We start from the raw sequence: 20,937 nt of genomic DNA on the forward strand, positions 1-20,937 counted from the left end.
CTTCCTGACAGCACATGTTGTCTTATAAAGTTTCCCATTCTGTTAATCATGTGCCTGGTATACTAGAAACATAGTAATAGAGTGTTTTCCCTCAAGGAGAATTTCATTTAATGTGAATCTGTCTTGGCTCTTAAGCCAATATTGTTCCTACAGTGTAAAAAAAAAATCTTTTAAATTAAATTCACTTATAAAGTCATTCTGCATAATGGACTCCCCAAACATGATATCACTGTGAGAGGTCACAGTGTATTTGTACTGATACTAATGATGCATGGTATAAATATCAGTGTATTATTTAAAATGAGAATAGGAAAAATGGACAAAGTTTACAAATTTTTAGCCTGTATAAGATAATAAAGGCAGCAGTTTAACCTTGGCTTTATATGTCTCTGCAGTAGACCAGTATAAAGAATTTACATTTGAGGAGGGTCTATCTTTTCTTGTGGACAGTAAAGTCCGAATGCCACTTTCTGAAAGAAAAGTGATGAGAGTGGAAGAGAAAAATTCCAAGCTCTCTGCTGCTCTTTGCTTCTAGAGGAAAAACAATTTGAATGCACCCTGGAATCTTCTGGTATTAGACATATAATGTGGATTATACTATTCTTTAAAGAAAAATCTATCCTCCAATATCAACAATGCTGAAAAGTAGAGACTGTGATATTTGGGATGATGTGCCTATCAATCAATCACAGGGGAATAGGTACTACTGCCATTTCATGATCAGTTCACTTGGGGAAACAGATTCTGCTTTTTCGTGGTCTTACACTTTTTATTCATTCTTCAGAGATGGAGCAATGCTCATATGCCACCTCGACTCAAGAAAGCAAGTCTTGTGAGACTCTCCAAGATGATGAGCTCCTTCCTGGACACTAGCATGGCACAGATGGCCCATCTATTCCTGTCCAAAAAAGGAAGTCAGTAAAGAAGAGAAGGGAGCACATTCTCTCCATAACAGACACAAGCGTTACTCACAGATGCCAAAAGCTAACCATGCCCAACACCAGAAACAGAGGATAAAAAGGGGGAAGACTGGTTTCTAACCTGTGGCCTCACCTGCCGAAGCAGTTCTTGGTGCTTTAGTCGAAGTCTCTCTTTTTCCATCTGTAACTGCTGCAGTCTCATCTGTTGCTGCTGATTGGAACTACTTCCACCCATTACACCCCCCTGGGGACTCTGGGGAGCCAGGGGGGGCGGCTGCTTCACAGGAGCGCTTTGACTGATTCTCTGGTTCATAGCTGGAAAGGAATAAAAGAGCGATCCTGAAAAAATCTAACTAGGGGAAGAAAAAGGAATGTCTTAATCAAAAGTGATTGTAGGGGTAGTAGGATTTCTGGTAGTGCAACTTGTCAGATGGAAAATCAAGTGGAGTTTAAGTTACTGATGCATGCCCATTAAAAAATGACATATATACCATTCATTCATCACAACATTGATTCAGTGGAGCTGAGTGCTAACCCTTGTATTGCCTAGTGACTCCAATAAGCACCCTGAGGTTTTATCCTGTGAAGGGCTCAAAGAAGAGTAAGTTTGCCTTTTTCACCTAAGATCTCTCTCTGACCTCCCCCCATGTCCCCTTTGCCTCATTCTGACAAGATAAGGCTGAATTATTAACTATTTAATATACTTTATCTCAGTTTTTCTAAATCTGATTTAGAAAAACTGGCAATAAATGGTCAAATAAACAGAGAAATATATTTAAAAATACAAATAGACCAAAATTAGGCTGCCTCATAACAAGAGACACAAAACCAGTCACACCCTTTCCTGTAGTAATCCTACCTTTGAGGAATACCACTCAAGGAAATAACTGGGGGAAGAGGGAACTATTTGTACCAAGCTTATAGCTACATTAAATAGAAATATATAACACCATGTAATTTTTCTGCGTATATAAATAAACTTTATATATAAACCAATGTTAGGATAAGAGAAACTGGAAACAACTTAAATGCCCAGCAGTTAGGAAATGGCTAGATTATGGTAAATAAGAATAACTGAGTACTACATACTGTCATAAGGAGTGACAAATACAAAGAACATTTAGGAAATATGGAAAAATCTATGAAATGACTAACAAATTTTAAATATACACTTTACCAAAATAAAATAAAATTGTACTCCAAGTTTCCAAATTGCAACCTGATTCATAAAAAACTCAACTTTAAAAACAATTAATACAATTGTATTGTATTAGCTTCAACTGTTTTACAAGTTTACTATTGTAAAGCTTCAACTGTACTTAGTAAGGGGAGACCAAACTGTTGTACCATTAAAGAGTATTAGTAAATACTTGTATTGATTTGAAAATGCTTGATTCATGATACAAGCTCACAAACCATTACTCAGAATTTTATATGCATTAAACATGAATTATATTGAGATACAATTATTTTCTTTATATGAAATTAGTGGTTCTTTAATTTCTTAGGGTCTATTATTAAATAACAACTGACAGATCTGTACAACATCATTTCTTTGAAAATATTAGATTTCACAACAGATAAAAAAATAAAGATACTACTGAAAATGAAAAAAAAAACAACCTTATGAAACAGAGTGAAAAGATCTTCATATTAAAAAGGTAAATTATTCCCCACAGGAGACAGAGAGGTGTAAAATAAGTGGGGATAATATACCCTTTTTCAAAACTCCTCATTCAAATTTTAAAAAATAAAACAAAAAACTCTTTCCTTGTGTTAATTAAACCCAGTCATACAAAACCAACCCACATTATATGCCATGTCTAAAAATCAATGTTGCAGTCCTTGTACAAATTGTTCACCTAGTTTTGTTCATTTCACTACTGGTTCTTTTCATTTTGTTATCAGTTCATGCACCTCTTACCATTACTTCTCTATTTCTTTCATTTTTTTTCACATACCATAATCTATTGAACCATTTCAGTAGAATGGAGTTTTCCAGTTCTTTGCTACTACAGAAAGTACTGCTACAAATATGTGTGTGTGTGTATGGATATGTATATATGTGTAAACACACACACACACACACACATTTTTACATAAAGGTCCTTTTCCTTTTCTTTGATCTCTTTAGGATATAAACCTGGAAGTGGTACTGCTGTGTCAAAGGGTATGCATAGTTAAGTGACTCTGGGGGTATAGTTTCAAGTTGCTTTCCAGAATAGCTGGAAATTCCATTTCACAGCTCTACCAACAGTATATTTGTGCTCCTATCTTCAACATTTCCTTTGATGATTATAATTTTCTTTTTGTCATCTGACAGTCTCACTGTTATGAAGTAGAATCTCATAATTGTTTTTCTTTATATTTCTCTTTTCAGTGATTTGGAGAATTCTTTCTTAATATTGGTAATAGCTTGGAGTTTTTACTTTGAAACTATATTTCCCAAAAGGTTGTTCAAAAAGAAAAGGCAGTTAAGTCTTGGGAAAAGAAAACTATTCTTGAAGTAAATCCCTATCAAAACCTTAACATTTTTGTTAAAAAAAGATGATGTATAAATAGTTAGCAGTTGTTCATAAAGTGCTGGCCTAAGTTCATTATGTATAAATCATGCCAAATTAATCTCTCTTTCTCTCAGTTGGTAGATTAGAAGAATGTTGCATCTTAAATTCAGACAGACATTTCAAGTCTCACACTATCCCTGAGGACAAGATGTTGTTTGTCCTTCATTTTCAAAAAGGACCAATGATATCACAGGTGATGTCTTGACTTGTGTGTGAATTGAATTTAAGTGAGGCAGAGTTGCACAAAGTCATCAGCCTCATTCTCTCTTCCAGGGTTCATCAGAGTCCAGTGGCAAGATAAAAGTCAGAATGACTGGCAATGGCCCAGGATGCAGTGGATGATCTTGGCGTCTCTGAGTCTGACCAATCTTCTAAGCACTCCACAGTACCCGCTTTGGCCACCTTTGTGATCACTGGAACAAACTGTTCTCATCTACCCATTCCACTGAAGGAAGTCTTCACATACTTGGAATAGCCATCCCCCGAGCTCATCAAGGGGTTTAAGACCTATCAGTTACCATTACCCTGGTTTAGTCAATTTGCTAAGAAGGCTTTGGGGTGTGGCTATTGCACATGCTTTAGCTTCTTGAAGTCACAGGTGAGAGAGCTGGTGGGTAGACACCAAAGGCGGTTAAGCCCTGAAAAGGACTCAGCAAGTCTTCACATCAGAGGTGATAGTCCTCCCTAAACACCCCATACAACTCTGAGTCACTTAACCTTGTCTGCCTTAGTTTCTTCATCGGTAAAATGAGCTGGACAAGGAAATGGCAAACCATTCCAGTATCTTTGCCAAGAAAACCCCAAATGGGGTCATGAAGAGCTGGACATGACTAAAAAGCAATAAGGGCAGAATACTTTTGAGGAGAAATATGGACTAGATGATTGTATAGCTAGGTAGATTCATGACTCTGTGAACAACCACATATAAAGAATGTTAAAGAACAGACTGTCATCAACCTAGTTAGAAGTTGTAAACAATTTAAGAAATTATTTGGATAAAGACACTGAAAGCACACTTGTGAAAACTGCAAACAGCACAGACTAGGATGGATTGCTAATAAACTGGGTGATATTATCAAAAGTTCTAGACTTAGGTTTTTTTTTTTTTTTAAAGGGAATTGTGTGATATATACAATGAGAGAAGAAAAAATACCCAGGCATTTAATTTTATTTGATCACGAGTTTAATAAGAATAATTTCATTCTAAGAGTTTAGAAGAGACTTCAGAAACAATGTAGTGCAATGCCTCCCTCTATAAACATCCCTCATGGGTTTAGCCTCTATTTGAATTCTTCCAGCAACAGAGCACTCACTATCTCACTTTCATTTTGGTGTTAACTCTGTAATGGAATTCTTCCTTAAGTTGAGCTGAAACATACCTGCGTATAAATTCCATCCAATAGTGACTTGTGTGACATTCTTTCTAAAAAGGCTGGTATAATCTTGAATTACATTAATAATCAAATTTCCAAATGTAAGGCATAACTCACTTCACTGGTAAAATTACATCAAGAATACTATATTTGGTTACAGACCCCAATATTTTAAGATGTCTATTCATGTCAAAAGAAGAACAACCAGGAAGGCTTCCATATGAAAAACATTTATCAAGAAAGATTGAGAGAACTGAGGATATTTATCCTGAAGAAAGGAGATTTAGGGAAACATTACTGCTATCTTGTGGAAGAACGATAGTTATGTATATCTCCACATTGACATTGTTGAAATGACAATGGGTAGAATGACAAAGCGGCAAATTTCAACTTAATATAGGGAAGGAATTTCTATCATTTAGAGCTATCCAACATTACAAGGGTTGTCTCAAAAGGTAATGTCATTCCCATCAATGGAAGTTTTCAAACAGTGGCTGGCCATCTTGAAAGGATGCTGTAGAAGGGATTCTACCTTTGAACAGAAAATTTCAATTAAATGATTTCTGATTCTGCATATACACATCAAAAGTCTTCTAAGATGGAGCATCTGTGTGCTAAGGAAGTAAAAATTAACAAAATTTATCCCAAATAAGAAATGCAGTCTGTCAGTCATGATATATGTGCACATTTAATTAGTTACTGTAAATGCTTCTATCTATAGGACACAAATAGTCCTATAAGCTGTCCATGTTCATTAGCTCATGTTAGGTGACTAATTTGAAGGCAAATAAGGCTTGTTTGTCTCTTGGAGCCAGGATTTACCAGTTTCTTGAGGCATCCTTTTCTTTACTTTTTGCGTGTGTTGAGCATTTTGAACAGCCCACAGGGTTACGCACCCACATGGGGTATATAGGAAAGACCTCACAGGCAGGCAAGAAACAAAACAGGCTTTGTTTGGGGTGGGGGAGGAATGGAAGGGCAGCTAGGAAAGAAAAGATAATAGCATTATCCTTTCCTCCTTTTATATTCAACCACTAAAATACTTATTTTACAGTTACTAGAAATATTTTTAAATATAAAACCCCTCAGAAGCATCATGGTATACAGGGTAGGCTATGAGCTAGAACTGTTGAAAATCTGTTTTCGAACTGCTTCAGTGTTTGTGATATTTGAGCTATGAAACTGCTTTAGTTTTACTTAAAGGCACAGCCCCGCCTGTTTTGGCTGTTCTGGCTTAGCAAATGAGCTACTCGGCAGTTATGTAAAATAAATAAGAGGACTCTCAAATAGGAAAATGGGTCAACACTGTCTCTGCCTAGACTGCCCATTTTAAGCATTTGAATTTTTAACGTTAAGAAGATTTTAGTGTATTTCCACAGGTCTCAAGTAACTTTTTGGAGAATTAAAAGTTTGTGAGATCAGGTCCTTTACACATACCAAACTTTTAAAGAACTCCCATCACATTTTGGTACAAGTTTCAACAATATTATTGTAATTACCAGTTTCAACAAGGAGACAACAGAACTGCTCCAAATATGTAACACTAAGTCTCTAGCAGGTCTCAGAGGATGCAAGGCTAAAAGGAAAATTGTTATTTTACTTGCCCAAAATTTGCTTACAGCTCAGTCACTGCCTATTGAGATATTAAACTGCCTGTACTTTTAATTTGTTCATAACTGAGATTTAAAAAACATAATTTCATTTCACCAAGCCCCTTTACCTAGAAATATATTCAGTTGATAAAACAGTAAACATATTAAATAAAAACGGATGTTGTTTTTTTTTTTAATCAGAGCTACTGGATCACCTGTAGATTACTCTGGTACACAAACAACTGAGATAACCATGTTATTATAATAATAATGGCTAACATTTACAAAGCACTACTATGTGCCAGGCATTGTGCTAAGCACTTTATAATTATTTTATCTTTATATACATACACACACACAAATAAAATTTATACAATTATCTCATTTGATCTTCATTAACAACCCCATGGGGGGAGAAATCAAGTGTTATTATTATCCCCATTTTACAGATGAGTAAACTGAGGCAAACAAAGACTTGCCCAGGATCACACAGCTACTAAGTGTCTGAGGCTTGATTTGAACTTAGATCTTCCTGACTCCAGGCCCAGTGTTCTATCCACTGCACTGCCTAGCTATCTCCATAATGAAGAGGAAGAGAGCTGGCATTTATGTGGTGCTTTAAAGATTACAAAGTGCTTTATATTATTTTTTAATTTAATCCTCACAATAAGATGGGGAGGAAGGTATTATCATCACCCCAATTTTACAGATGAGGAAATTAAAAACAAAAGGTTGAATGACTTGTCAGGAAAACACAACTAATAAATATGTGAGGCAGAATCTGAACTCATACCTTCCTGATGTCAGGTTCAATACTTTACCTATTATCCCACTATACCTTGGGTCATGTTGTAATGCATTAAGTGTCCATTCTGGGGGTAAAGAACCTTGGGGGAATGGAGTGGTGTGGGCTTATTAGAAAGGGTCTATAAATACATCATGAATAGCCATTAGCAGAGTTAAATTTGAAACCAAGTCCTAACTTCAAATTCAGTCATCTTTCAACTTCATCCAGCTTTCTCTTATAATGTATTCCACCAATCAACAACACTACAAGTATATAAGGTACCACAGGACAATTACTATAACATGGGTATCAGAAAACATTTTTTGATATTTAAAACAGGAACACCTATTCAGAAAGGTAGGAACTGTAGTTCACAAAGTGAACACAACAATGAAAATACATTAGAAGGATAACAATACATCATAGTTTTAATCATAAAATAAAAAACTGATTACCTTCTGGTTAGTGACATTTCTTTTAGTCAATTCCTAATTCCTAAATATTTTATATTAAGAACATCCATCAGGTCCTAAACCTTTTTATTTCCTAGGCAAGGTTTGAATAGTGTGTCAGCTTTCCACTCTCCCACCTCAACACTTCAAAATTATCCTCTCCCTGTGTTATTATGGCTTGAATTTTCACTATATGCCATGGAAAACAATTTTCTGGCATGAAAAACAATGAACATGTATAAAACAATAAGATGTCTTTCATTGTATCAGCCACCTACCAATGTCAATTGTGTTTTATATCCAACCTTACCACCCTTGGACCCAGCTCTGCCTGTGAAAAACAACTTATAATATTTTTATTGATCATATGACTAACTGTAAGTAGTTCATTCTGGCAACAATCTAATGCCCTTTTTTATCATGCAGAAAAGTTCAAGGGCTGACTTGCTGTCACCTCTAAGCATAGTTTTAAATAATATTTGTATGAATTGATCATGTTAACATTTCTTTTATTGTTATTTTGAGAAGAAAACTTGGAGAGGACTGGAACTTCCCTTGTTCTTTCTCAGTTATTATAAGCTGATACAAAAACATAAAGAAAGGATCCTCTGGCATTGCAATCATTGTAAGGATGACTATTCTAGCCCATTCCTAGAAGAATCTAGAATCTGTGGAACAAGTAACTCAAGAGAACATACAAGGCACTAGTCTTGACTGCTCTAATACTCACAGATTTGGTTCTAGATTAAGCATGAGAAAGATAAGTAATTTTCTATTTTCCTCTACTTTTTCCTACCAAATTACTGGATGAAGGTATCAAAAGTTTTTCAACAGTTCAAAGATATTAACAATAAATACTGACTACTATTTACAGTCATCTCGAAACATACTTTCTCCATTACCAGCTAAACCAATGAGACACTGCTGAGGCCTGTTTATGGTTGAAATAATTTCAAATAATATAACACGGATGAACAGAACATTTTCTTCTCATCACCTCATTAAGGACTTTGGGCCAGGACACAGGGATGGATTGCTAAATGAGGTGAGAGGAGAACGTGTTCTAACCAGTTATCAGTTCTATTTCTCCAGAGGAAGATGATCTCCCTCCTGAAAAAGAACCACTAAAATCCACTTTAGTAAGTTTAGGTAAAGGAGCTAATGGGGCAGTTAAGGCAGTTAAAAGGGGGTAAAAAGTTAAAAGGGGTTAATAAGGGCAGTGTAAGTTAACTTTTAAAAGATATTGATTATAGCAAATCCACAATAAATAAATTAAATTATTAGATTAAATTACAATAATTTTGAAAAGTCTTTTGTGATTACTACTTCCATTCTCTTGCAAAACTTCTAAATTTACTGTATCACCTATTGTATTGTTTAGAGTTGGTATTCTTCTGCAGGGGTGGGATGGCAGAAAGACTAGGCATAGAGTAAGTATAACTGCAATTGCATCTGATACGGAGAGTTAAAGAGATCTTGGAGGCAATGGAGTTCCATCCTCTCATTTTGAAGAGTGAAAATCTGAGGCTCGGGGAAGTTAAGTGGCTTGCCTAGTACAGCTAGCCAGTGTCTGAGTTAGAATTTGAAGCCAAATCTTCTCGACTCTGAGTCCAGTACTCTGCCCATAACCCTATGTTGTCTTCATAAGAAATGAAAATCATATTAAACAGCCACTGTTTCAGAAGTCATGGGCAAGCAGTGATGGCTAAAGAACATTTTATTATTATTACTGAAATAAAGTTTGCCTTGGAGGACTTTACAATGTAGTACAAAGGATGATATTTAGTAGATTGTTACTCTTCCAGGGGATTTATTACAAGACTTCCTTTAGTAGTTGCTTGTGATAAAAAGTCTTCTATATTCATTCATAATGGCAAATATAAACTGAGTTCCTATCTCAAACCTAGGAAAATGCTTTTAATCAGCATATAGCATTTTTTTTTCTTTTTACAAGAACATAGGCTGAATAAATCCTCAAATTTCCTTGTCAGATGACCAGGAAAAGAGAACAAAAATAATCCCCCCCCACCCGCAAAAAAAAGAAATCCATTTACAGAGCTTAAAATAAAAGTCTTTAAAGGAGGGCATGAGTGATTTATTTTGCAAATTTGGGAAAACCCAATAGTTACTGTTTTTTTTTTTATTATTATATATGGAGCACGGAAGCAGTACAAAGAAGACACCACAAAAGTGGAATATTTGTGTTTTTTTCCTGCAGTTTTTCCAAGATATACTTTTTCTTAAATATCAAAAGATAACACGATTTCAAAAGTGTTGACACTTCCTCCGCTGGCACAGAGTGCACCCGACTTGTGCCTAATTAGGCAATCTTTAGGAGTCTATGGCTGAAAAAACTTATGACGTACTAGCCAACATAACAATTAGGTAAGCTGGCTCCTCAGGTGACAAGGAACATAGTAATCATCATAACCACATTCAAAGTTTTACCAGTTTGATTGGATATGTCCTATCTTACAGATAGTCTTTGAGAATCCAGTGGCAGCTCCAAGTCACCACAAGGCATCAGAATAGAACCTGAGAGGAATTCTCTCCCTCCCTCCTTCTCGTGTGTGTGTGTGTGTGTATGTGTGTGTGTGTGTGTGTGTGTGTACACACAAGAAGGCAACAAACATTTTAAAATGTGTCAAGTGAAAATGAAAATTATATTTTTCAAATAAATGAAAGGCAGTCTGTGGGGGCTGTTCTCCATCCCCACTTGTATAGTTCTTTCAGTCATATTTGACTCTTCATGATCCCACCCTATTAACATCTAACATATTTAAAAACTTACTATGTTGACATGAATTCCTGGGATTATAAGGCCAAATTATTGCAGTCAATATTTCCTCTGATAACCAGTTTATCTGCCTGTGCTTATCATGTGATAAGCCTTATCTTTAAATTATATGTCCGGTGATTTCCTCATCTGCTTTTCAACAGCAATTCCCAGTGGCATGAAGAAAAGCTAAACTAAAAGAGGGACAAAAAAATGTCTAAGAAACTTGAGAGTTCATTCAAAATAAAAGGCCCATTTTATTTTTACTGTAAATTGACTTATTCTGGTATCTTTTTTAGATACTTGAACTATAACTTAAAGTTATATATATATATATATACATATATATATATATATACTATAACTCAAGTTAATATTCAATTCAATTTTAAAAGTGAGCCCTTAATTTCAAATACTCAAATTTTCAAATACTCATGGATTTCTTCTATTCACCATTATTTCTTTAATAGTTTTGCAATGAAATTGCGGGAAAGAATCAGCAAATCAGAGAAAGAGAAACAGAGGAGCACAGTAGTGGGGCGGGGGGGAGATAAAGAACTTAAAGGTTTGTTTCTTGTTGTTGTTTTTTTTTGCCTTTTGGAGGGCAATTGGGGTTAAGTAACTTGCCCAAGGTTACATGGCTAGTTGTTTTTTTGTGTATGTGTTAAGTGTCTGAGGCCAGAACCGAACTCAGGTCCTCCTGACTCCGGGCCGGCGCTTTACTCACTGCGCCAACTAGCCTCCCCCGAACTTAAAGGTTTTAATGGAGTAGTGTAGCCCTTAAAGTCATTTAGGGTATTATGTGAGGGACATTTAAAGGCAGGATGAATTTTTTACAAACATCAGCATAGATGGGACAACACTTCTTGGTATTTCTCCTGTGGATGGGATGAAATCTAGTCAGTCAACCAGGCTCATAGAATCTCAGAGGAGGACTCAGAAATCATGGCTACCATGTAGCCAATTCTTGTATGAAAAATGGTCTTCCAACGTCTACTTAAAGACCTCCAATGAGGTCTAACATCTAGTAACTCCCAAAGCAGTCTTTGTTATTTCCAGATAGGTCTTAGTTCAGCCTTTATCAGTTAAACAAAACAAAGCTATTCTCTCTTCCATCCTTTCAGATACTTAAAGAAAGCTGGCATGTCCCACCTGGCTCCTCTTTTCCAGAGTAAGTATCTCCATTTCTACCATCACATGGCAGGAACTTGAAAACTTTTATGATACTGGTTGTCTTCCTCTTGGCACTCTAGCTTACCAGTTTCTTCCTAAATAAAATGTGGCAGCCAGACCGGACCACAAAATTCTAGATGTGGTATGACTGGGGCAGAGCACAGAGGGGCTGAGATCTCTCTAGTCCTGGAATTATGCCTCTTTTAAGACAGCAAGATGGAACTAGCTGTCTTGGATGCCTCCTAACACTAACTGGCTCATCTTGAGAACTTGGTCCCCTTAAACTACTAAATCTTTTTCCAACAAATGTTCTATATGACTATACCTTCTTTATCTTATGTTTCCACAGCTGCTTTTTTTTTTTAACTTGAGTGTGACTATATACATTTATCCTCACCAAATTTCATCTTAATGTTATGTAGCCCATGTTTATATAGTACTTTAAAGCTTGCATAGCCCTTTACATACATTATCATAGAATTAAAGATTCAGAGCAAGAAGTTGCTCAGAGATCTGACCCAACCCCTTCATTTTACAAATGAGGAAACAGAGGCCCAAGAAGGGTAGATGCTTCCTCTAGTTCATTCACATAGCTAGCTAGGGTCAAAGGCAGGATTCAAAACCATATCCTCTGACTCCAGAGACACTGATCTTTCTACTGTACCAATCCTGTCAGATACGTATCATGAGGATTTTTACAGATAAGGAAACTGAGGTTAAGGGAGTTAAATGACTTGCTCAGGGTCACAAGGCAGCAAAGTGTCAGAAGTAGTTCTTCCTGTCTCCAAGTTCAGAGCTCTGATTTCATCTCGTATGCTAACTTTTCAAAATCCTGATTTTGTCATCTGGGGGTTCACTATCCCTCCTAAAGAAAGCAGGAGGTACTGAGGAAAGATAATTGGCTCTGGATTCAGAAGTTAGTTTGTTATTGTTCATTCAGGAGTTTTCTTGGCAAAGATACTGGAGTGGTTTACCATTTCTTTAGCCAGCTCATTTTACAGATGAGGAAACTGAGGCAAACAGGGTTAAGTGACTTGTCCAGCATCACACAGCAAGTTGTGTCAGAGGTCAGATTTGAACTCTCAAGGAGGAGTCTTCCTGACTCCAGGACCAGAACACCATCCACTGCACCACCTAGCTGCTCAAATTCTACCACAGAAGTTTAATACCACCTGTATGACTTTAGGCAAATCAATTCAAACAATTTAATACAATTTTTAAAAAATGTATCAAGCAATGATTTTGTGCAGAGTACTGTGCTAGATGCTAAATAGTCACTAAAATTAAATATGCCCAAGTTCCTGACCTCATAAGGCTATATAATAAGAAAAAAAGGACACATCATAAATGCTAAACATAGTGCTATAAGGAGACCCCAGGTTACCCAAGAGTTCTCTCCCCCACGTTCAAGGAAGAGGCAGCATTTGAATAAAGCTTTTCAATAGGTGAATAAGAGGGGTAAGGGGAACATTTAATTAAGCAAGAGAATATGCAAAGACAAGAAAAGCAAGAGTCTTTGGACCATTTTAGGGGTTAGGAAGGCTATACAAAAGAGAAAGATTAAATGGAATAAACACAAGGGTAATATTAGTTTTCTTTGAAAGGGAATGGTTATTAACTATTTGATTCTTTATCATTTAGATGGATAACAACTATTTCATTTTAATCACATTACTGAGAGATAATATATTAAATAACCTAAACCATCAACATAGATTTGTGAACAGAAATTCTATTGTCAGCAATCTGGGAAGGTGAGAATAAAAAAGCTAAGAAGCACAATATTAGTTACATAGAGCTCTCTCTCTCTCTCTCTCTCTCTCTCTCTCTCTCTCTCTCTCTCTATATATATATATATATGTATATAATTGGGAATATAAATGTGTGTGTATACACACATATTCACTTAATTCAATTAATGTATAATCAATTCTTCATAGCTGGTTCAGCCTAAGAGCCAGTAGTATTTGCATTAAAGATACTGTTATTTCAAAGATCATTGTGAAATCTCAAAATATATTCATATTTTTAAAACATTCAGTAGTCATTGAATTTAAGCTATATAGCCTGGCCTCGTTCCTTACTCACCCCAAGCAAAAGGAAACACTAAAGAAAGAAATGTGGTGGTACATAGAACTCGCTAATGAGATCATGTTTTAAAAAGGCACATACAAAGATATTTGACTCATGAATTCATGCAAAAGAGTGGCATGGACCTAGAAAGAAGAGTATCAGGAAGTTCCAGAAAGTTCTAAATAACTTAAGACTATCAAACGCTAACAACAGTAAAAATATCTGTTGTACGTAAGTTTAGAGCAAGAGATCCATAGGCTCAACTGCTTGGAGGCAGACAATATGCTAGCAGACGACAGAGAAATCATGGACTCAAAAAAATCAATAGGTTGAAATTTCAGGCTGAAAATAACAAAGATATATTTAAAAGAAAAAACAACTGCTGAAGTACAGGATGAGAGAGAATTGGCTTAGATAGTAGCACATGAGAAAAAGACCTGAGAATTTTTTGTTGACTTCAAAATCAGAATGTCAACAGTGTGAAAGAGTTGCCAAAAGGCTAACCAAAGTCAACAGATATATTGAGACAGACTACCAAGAAAAGGACAGATAACAGGTTTCTCTCTAGTCTGAATTAGTAAAACTACATCTTGAGTATGGTTATTTATTACTGAGCACTCCATGACCTACAGACTAGCCTACATACAATAGCATGGCCAACAGGGTGAAATGTCTGGAAACTGTATTATGAAGAATAAATGAAGATGCAGGAGATGATTAATAGAATTTGATTCAATAGTTAAATGCCTACTATCTGAGGGGCAAATAGATTTTTTTGTGGGTCAAGAGAGGGTGATAATAATTTGGAGGGATATCAGACTGAAGGACTATGCAGTATCAGAGGTCAAAATTAGGGTTATTAAATGATAATTATTAGGAGACAGTTTTCATTTCAACACAAATAAAAACTTTGTAACAATCAGAGCTATTCCCAAATTGAATGGACTGCCTTGTGAGCAAGCAAGCTTCTTTCAGTGAAAGTACTTAAACTTGATCACTGAGTGCCCATTAGGAAATTCTGCATGAAGTAGAAGATTAGATATTGGAAACAATGTATCTGAAGACTGGGGAATGGCTGGTCCAGTTATGTTATAAGGATATAATGCAGTATTACCGTGCCATAAGGAATAATGATGAATGAAGTATTTCTATTACTTAGATGATGGAAAATGAAGAGAATAAGAGTGACTATAATTGTCTATATGTAGACACACACACACGTGAAACAAGGTAAATAAAGACAACCACAGAGAGGCAACCAATCTCTTAACTGTAACAGGTCAGGATCAATACTGTACTGCCAAAGTTAAAGGATACATCTTTTTTAAGTTATTAATCAATAATTTTAGTCCCCCCCCCCGGAATATATATTCTGTAATGGGGTTTTCTTGGGTGTTTTGGTTTATATGGAAATAAAATGTATTAGTTATATCTTAAAAAATTAAAGCATTAAAAAAATTTAGTAACTCGAAAAATACATCATGAGACTTAGAATCTATGTTTCTTTGGGTGACATCCTCAAGGTGGGTCATGGAATATAGATTACTTACTGAGTCCCTTTCCCCACTGTAATGCTGGCATATGTCTAAAGGAAAATTGTGCAGATGAAGGAAGGAGAGAATCACCCTTCAAATAAACATAGCTCTCAAAAGCAAAAGATGTGCTTTTGTTCAGGTACAGTTTGGACTAAACGGCCTATGAGGTCCAACTCAGAGATGTGGCAATTTGCAATTTGAATCATGAGAAAATCAAGTTTGTTCACCCCCCCAATGATAAAGTACATCTGTGTTGAAACCATGTTTTGATGTCTTGGTCTTTACTGGTTTACTGGTTCTCAAATTCCTTCAGCTGCCTAATTTTCTGACAATCCCTACCTTTTTCTTTCTTTCTTCACTTAGAGTAACTACCAATATGTAAATAAACATTAGATGACCTAGAAAAGGTGATACTAATATTACTACTCTATCCTGTTATCTCAAGGCAAGAGTGTGGGGAGGAGGAGGATGAAGGAAGGAGGGCTGTGTGATTTTCTGAGCAAGGTCCCAGAGTGCAGAGTTTATAGCAATGTACCTGGAAGAGGAAGCGACACTGCTATGACAGCACTACCTGCCCAGCTTTGTATGTCTTGCCTAGCTTTACAGCCATGACTTAAGCATGCAATGATGCACAAAATGATTACTGCCTAAAGGCACAAGCAACAAATTATATGAAGCAATTAAATCTTGCCAAACATCTGGCCTTCTTCTTAGAAACAGGACAAAGATTTCTATGACAGGAGGTTAGAGAGGAAAATGTGGGTGGTTTTAAGTCACTAGGAGAGAGAGGCAGAAAAAAATGACAACTTCTGTCTAATAATGTTTGCAAATAGCCTCTGCTTGGGGAGACTTTGAATTCATAGGATTTAAAGCAGAAAGGGACTGTGTTCAATTCTCTCATATGAAAGGAAAGAGCAAGGTTCAGAGTAAGAAGTGAATTACCCAAGGTCACGAGGTTATAGCATGGGATGTTCTTTCCAATCTATCCCCTCCTAAGTTTCCTATTACATATCATTTAGTAGTTTCCTCCCCTTCATTCTTCTTTGTCCCAAACTCACATTTAACACAATTTCATAGACATTAACTCATGGGATCCTCACAACAACCTTGGCTGATCAGCTGAAATCTTATCACCATGCTGCTAACTCAGCCTTGGACACTCAACACCTTCCCACTCCCTCAGCCTCTGCTGCCCTCAGATTAGACAGCAGGTTTGAGGGTAGGGCACTCCTCCCAAAGCTTTCCTTTATAAAGGGTCTAGGACCTGAACTTTCCACCTGACACTCCACTTTCTATCAGCAGCTCTGCTTGGTTTGGACTCCATGGAATATGATGCCCACCCTTGCACCAGGCACCCCTGGTCCCTAGCCCCTCTAGCTTTTCTTGCTTTCTTCTGTGTAATCTTCCACTATTAGATTGCAAACTCTTTGAGGGCAGGGACTGTCTTTTTCTTATCAATATCCCCAGAGCTTAGTGTATCGCCTGGTACATATTAGGGGCTTAATAAATGTTGATTGTATATCACTAATAAATGCTATATTGTATTATTAGGCAGATGATAATATTTAATCCCCATTGGATATATGAGGAAGCAGAAACTAAGGTCCTTACCCAAGGTTATATGGCTAAATGACAAAGGCAGGATTTGAATCCAGGTCTTCTACCAAGTCCAATACTATTTCTATTATGTCATTAAGTCATGCCACTCCATAAAGTACAATCATAGGTTCCCAAAATGGACAATACTTTTCCCTGGGGGACACTGGAACAAGGGTGGGGGGGAAGGGGTGCAGTAGTAGCCTCAGGTGCAATTGGAAGGGTGTTTAATAAAAATAAGGGTTAACCTAACTCCAGGAGGTTGTTGAATAATTTTTTTTTAAAGGGAGAGGTAGGCCAAATAAGTTTGGGAACCTCTGGTACATCATATACCCCTCTTTTCCTTTTTGGAGAATCTTAATAAATAGTACTAAAATGTGAATTGTTAAAGTAGGAATTAAAATATGTAGCTGGTAAATGGTAGATCTATTATTAGTCTCTCTAGCCATTACATGACAGTTTAGGTTCATTATTAAAGGCTTAAAAAATGTTGGGTTTCTTTTTTTAAGAAAATACATTGCTTTTTATGTGAAGATTTCTGGCAATTTACTTCAGCATATTCATGTGCTGGTTTGTTAGTACTCTCACTTCCCATAAATTCCATTAAAGAATTTACATTTTCTAGTCTCTGAGTACCTTGGTGTTTTTATAAAATGGTAAACCGGGCAAAATTCCAGGTACCAGTTGGTCATTTGGAGTAATTTTATCAAAATAAAAAATATTGCTTTTATTTGATATCACAGGTTTTTATTCCCTGAGAAGTAACTTTTAAGTAAACTTTTAAAACTATTTTATTACTCATCAAAAGGATTTTGTTCTAATAAAGGAGAAACTGAGGAAAAGCTATGGTCTTTAGTACTAACATTGTCATCTTTTTTCAGAAATATTTTTAAGGTTTGGGGGGACACTGATGCTAATTTCTATTAATGACTAATTTAAAATGCCCTTTTCTATGGCTAAAGAATCTGTTTTAAAAAAAAAAAGACTCAGAGTGTACATTTACAAAGCTCCCTTCCCCCAAACCCAGATGGCAATGTTCATTAACTCCTTAGGAATTAGATCCTAGCCTAAGTCTCTTGGAAACAACAGTTCAAAGCAACTTAATAGGCATGAGGTTCGTTCCTCCCTTGAAGCTGTGGCTCCAGATCTTATTTTGTTTAACACAAATGTACTTATTTTTACCCTTCTGGTGCCATACACACTTATTTCCAGAAGCACACATCACTAACAATAACACTAACAATGTTTAATTCATCCCTTTACATAAACAATAAGAACAATAATATTTCATATAAGAACAATTCATTAACTGTCAGTGTTTTGGCACAGGTCTTTCATCCTGAAAAGAACGTTATAATGTTTGTGTTTTCATTAGCATTAGCATATAGGAATTTGATATTTTGCACTGTTCTCACAATTCATCACAAAGCTCATATGTTAATAAAAAGCAAAACACTAGCATCCTGAATCCCCAACAGTGATAGAGGTGTTGCAATAAATTCTTTCAAAAAGGAACCATGGAATGATTGAACACTTTTTGGCAGAGGGTGTCTCATAAAGAAATAAATAATAATAGGTGCTGCAAATATATAGATGTAATATTCACTGATTTGGATTGTTTTCTAAAAAGAAATAGGGATTTTTTTAAGTGATCCATCAATGAAGAGAAAGGTGGGCTTCTGCACATTTCTTCAGAGGAGAGGAAGAAGGACTAAACATTTTAAAGGTGATAAGTCAGTTTCTTGCTTGAAACTATATGGACTATTACAGAAGTAAATGTTTACTAACACTGTTGGTAGATCTGTAAATTGGCCAACCTTTGATGAAAATTTCTCAAATTTATTCTTAGCAGTTTATGCTAAGAAAGTGTCTAAAATGTCCATTTTCCATTGACCCAGAGATCTCACTGCTAGGCATATACCATAAAGAGATTCCCTATACACTAAAATATTCACAGCAAGTACTCTTTGTAGTACAAAAAAAGTTCAAAACCTGAAAACAAAGGAGATGCTTATTAATTGGAGAACAGCTAAAAAAAAACCTGTGTTGTATGAATGCAATAGAACATGTACCATGAGAAATGATAACATGAAAAATCAGAAAAGCATAGAAAGACATATGAACTGATATGGAATGCAATAAATAGAATCAGGAAATAATATACACAAAAAACTCCTACAATATTAACCAAAAAGAATCTAAGTATAACTATATTGGATAAGCTTGTCCTCAAAGAAGGGAAAAACCACCTTTTTGAAGTGGGTGTGAAACATAGCATCTATCAGTGGAGAGAGAGCTGGGTCTACGGTCAGGCAGAACTGATTTCAAATCTGCCTTCAGAAACTTACTAGCTGTGTGATTCTGTGCAAGTCACTACTTGATTGCTGTTTGCCTCTGTTTCCTCAACTGTAAAATGGGGGATATTAATAGCAACTCCCTTGCAGGACCGTTGTGAAATATATGTAGAGTGTTTAGCAAAGTGTTTGGTACATAGTAGGTATTATATAAATGCTTATTCCTTTCTCTCCTTCCTGGTTGAGACTTAGTTAATGAGTTTTGCCTAAACTGATTTTTTAAAAAAATTCCTTACAAAGGATAATTGTCTGGGTTGGTAAGAGGAGATATGAAGATGATGTTAAAATAAATGGGAATTAATAATTTCTTTAAAATGAAACTTATAGGGACAACTTACATGTTTCATTAAGGTTTTGAAATCACAGTAAATGACTCTCTGAATGCTCAAAAACGAATAACAGAAATAGGAAAAGGAGAGGGGCAACAAATGGAAGTCTACACCCAACAAAACCAAGCAACATCCATGTGTGTGCTCTGTTTCAAACTCCAAAGCTACAGGTCCACTTTAATCATATTACAGCTGATAGACAATGCTATAACACATAAGTTTTGGAAAAATAGGTAAAGTTATCCCACTAATACTGTAAACACAAACATACCACTTAACACTCTGGAGTGACTCAAAAGGTCAAAAAAGGGAGTGGGCCAGAAGGAAGGGAAAGGAACTCTTTATATTTCCTTGGCAGAAATAATAAAATGCAACCCACAATACAATATGTACAGTTCCAGATTTCAAGGAAAACTCCTTCAAATTCAACAGCAGCTAGCAGCTTGTCTCTATTTGCCGTCACTCTAGATCAGAGAAACCCACATGCTTTTTTTCTGTTTTACCCCTCCCTCCCTGCCCCCCTCCAGTTACACTTGAGCTCTCTGACTGAAAAGGTCTGGAACAGATTAAAAGTCGGGCCACAAAATAAAAAGCCTTGGCATGTTGTCAAGCCTGTCTGGGATACACATACACAGTGGGCCCGAAAAGGGAAACTGAAGACAGTAAGAGAACCTTGTGAAACTTTTTGGACATTTCTAGTTAGAAGGTTTCCTTTTTTGCTGGGTGGGGATGAGGGATTTGATGGGGGACAACGGAGGTGGAGAGCACATTTATTTTTAGAAGGAAAGGCCAACCCCACGTTAATAGTTAATGGAACTTTACAATGATCACAGCAAGCTATTTCATCCCACTCTTGTAGTTGAAATCATTGCTCAAAAATGAAATGTTTTGTTCTAATTCATGACCTTTGCCGCTTAGCTAAGATTTTATTCTCACTATATTTCAGAAATGCTTAAATTGAAAAAAAAATGTAACATGACTGTTTTTTGTTGTTGTTGTTTTAAGACATGGAAAAGCTGAGTCTATTTCTTCTAGGATGATTTAGAGAAACAGGGCTGGTATCTCTCTAGTCACTACATTTATTACCTCTCATGTTTCCTGTTTCAACCACAAGGCCTTATTCATATAATAAACAGAATTCAAAGTTGCAAATTACTAGCATGCTGTATTACCTCTACAACATAGAAACAGGTCTGCAGTCCCAAAGACTAGTGTTTAAGCCAAGCCATATATCTCCCAAAGCTGAAAGCCTCTGAGTATGCTCCACCTGTGACTTTACTTGAATAGTGAGTTCAACCTGTCTGCAAGACTGGTCAGTTTAGCCTCCCCTGAATTTACCTAAGGGCAAATGAAAGTCTGGGTTTTGCACTCTCCCTTCCCTTTTTGGTAAAAGGTACCCACACAGTCACATGA

At 36.2% G+C, this 20,937-nt stretch overlaps 1 protein-coding gene across 12 annotated transcripts in view; it reads right to left on the reverse strand.

Moving 5' to 3' along the window:
• YAP1 (Yes1 associated transcriptional regulator) overlaps positions 1 to 20,937 on the reverse strand; it is a 147,979-nt gene that overhangs the window by 23,279 nt on the left and 103,763 nt on the right. For 6 of the 12 annotated variants that reach the window (XM_069079989.1, XM_069079985.1, XM_069079996.1 and 3 more), the window contains one exon: positions 1,042 to 1,235. In XM_069079989.1, coding sequence (XP_068936090.1) covers positions 1,042 to 1,235 — 194 coding nt within the window. The remainder of the gene's footprint in view (positions 1 to 1,041; positions 1,236 to 20,937) is intronic. The other 6 variants (XM_069079997.1, XM_069079995.1, XM_069079993.1 and 3 more) reach the window with 1 other exon arrangement.

The sequence above is a fragment of the Petaurus breviceps genome, unplaced genomic scaffold (genome assembly GCF_028583685.1).
Source record: "Petaurus breviceps papuanus isolate PSGF00001 unplaced genomic scaffold, PetGlider_PUasm1.0 91133, whole genome shotgun sequence".
Classification (NCBI taxonomy): Eukaryota; Metazoa; Chordata; class Mammalia; order Diprotodontia; family Petauridae; genus Petaurus; species Petaurus breviceps.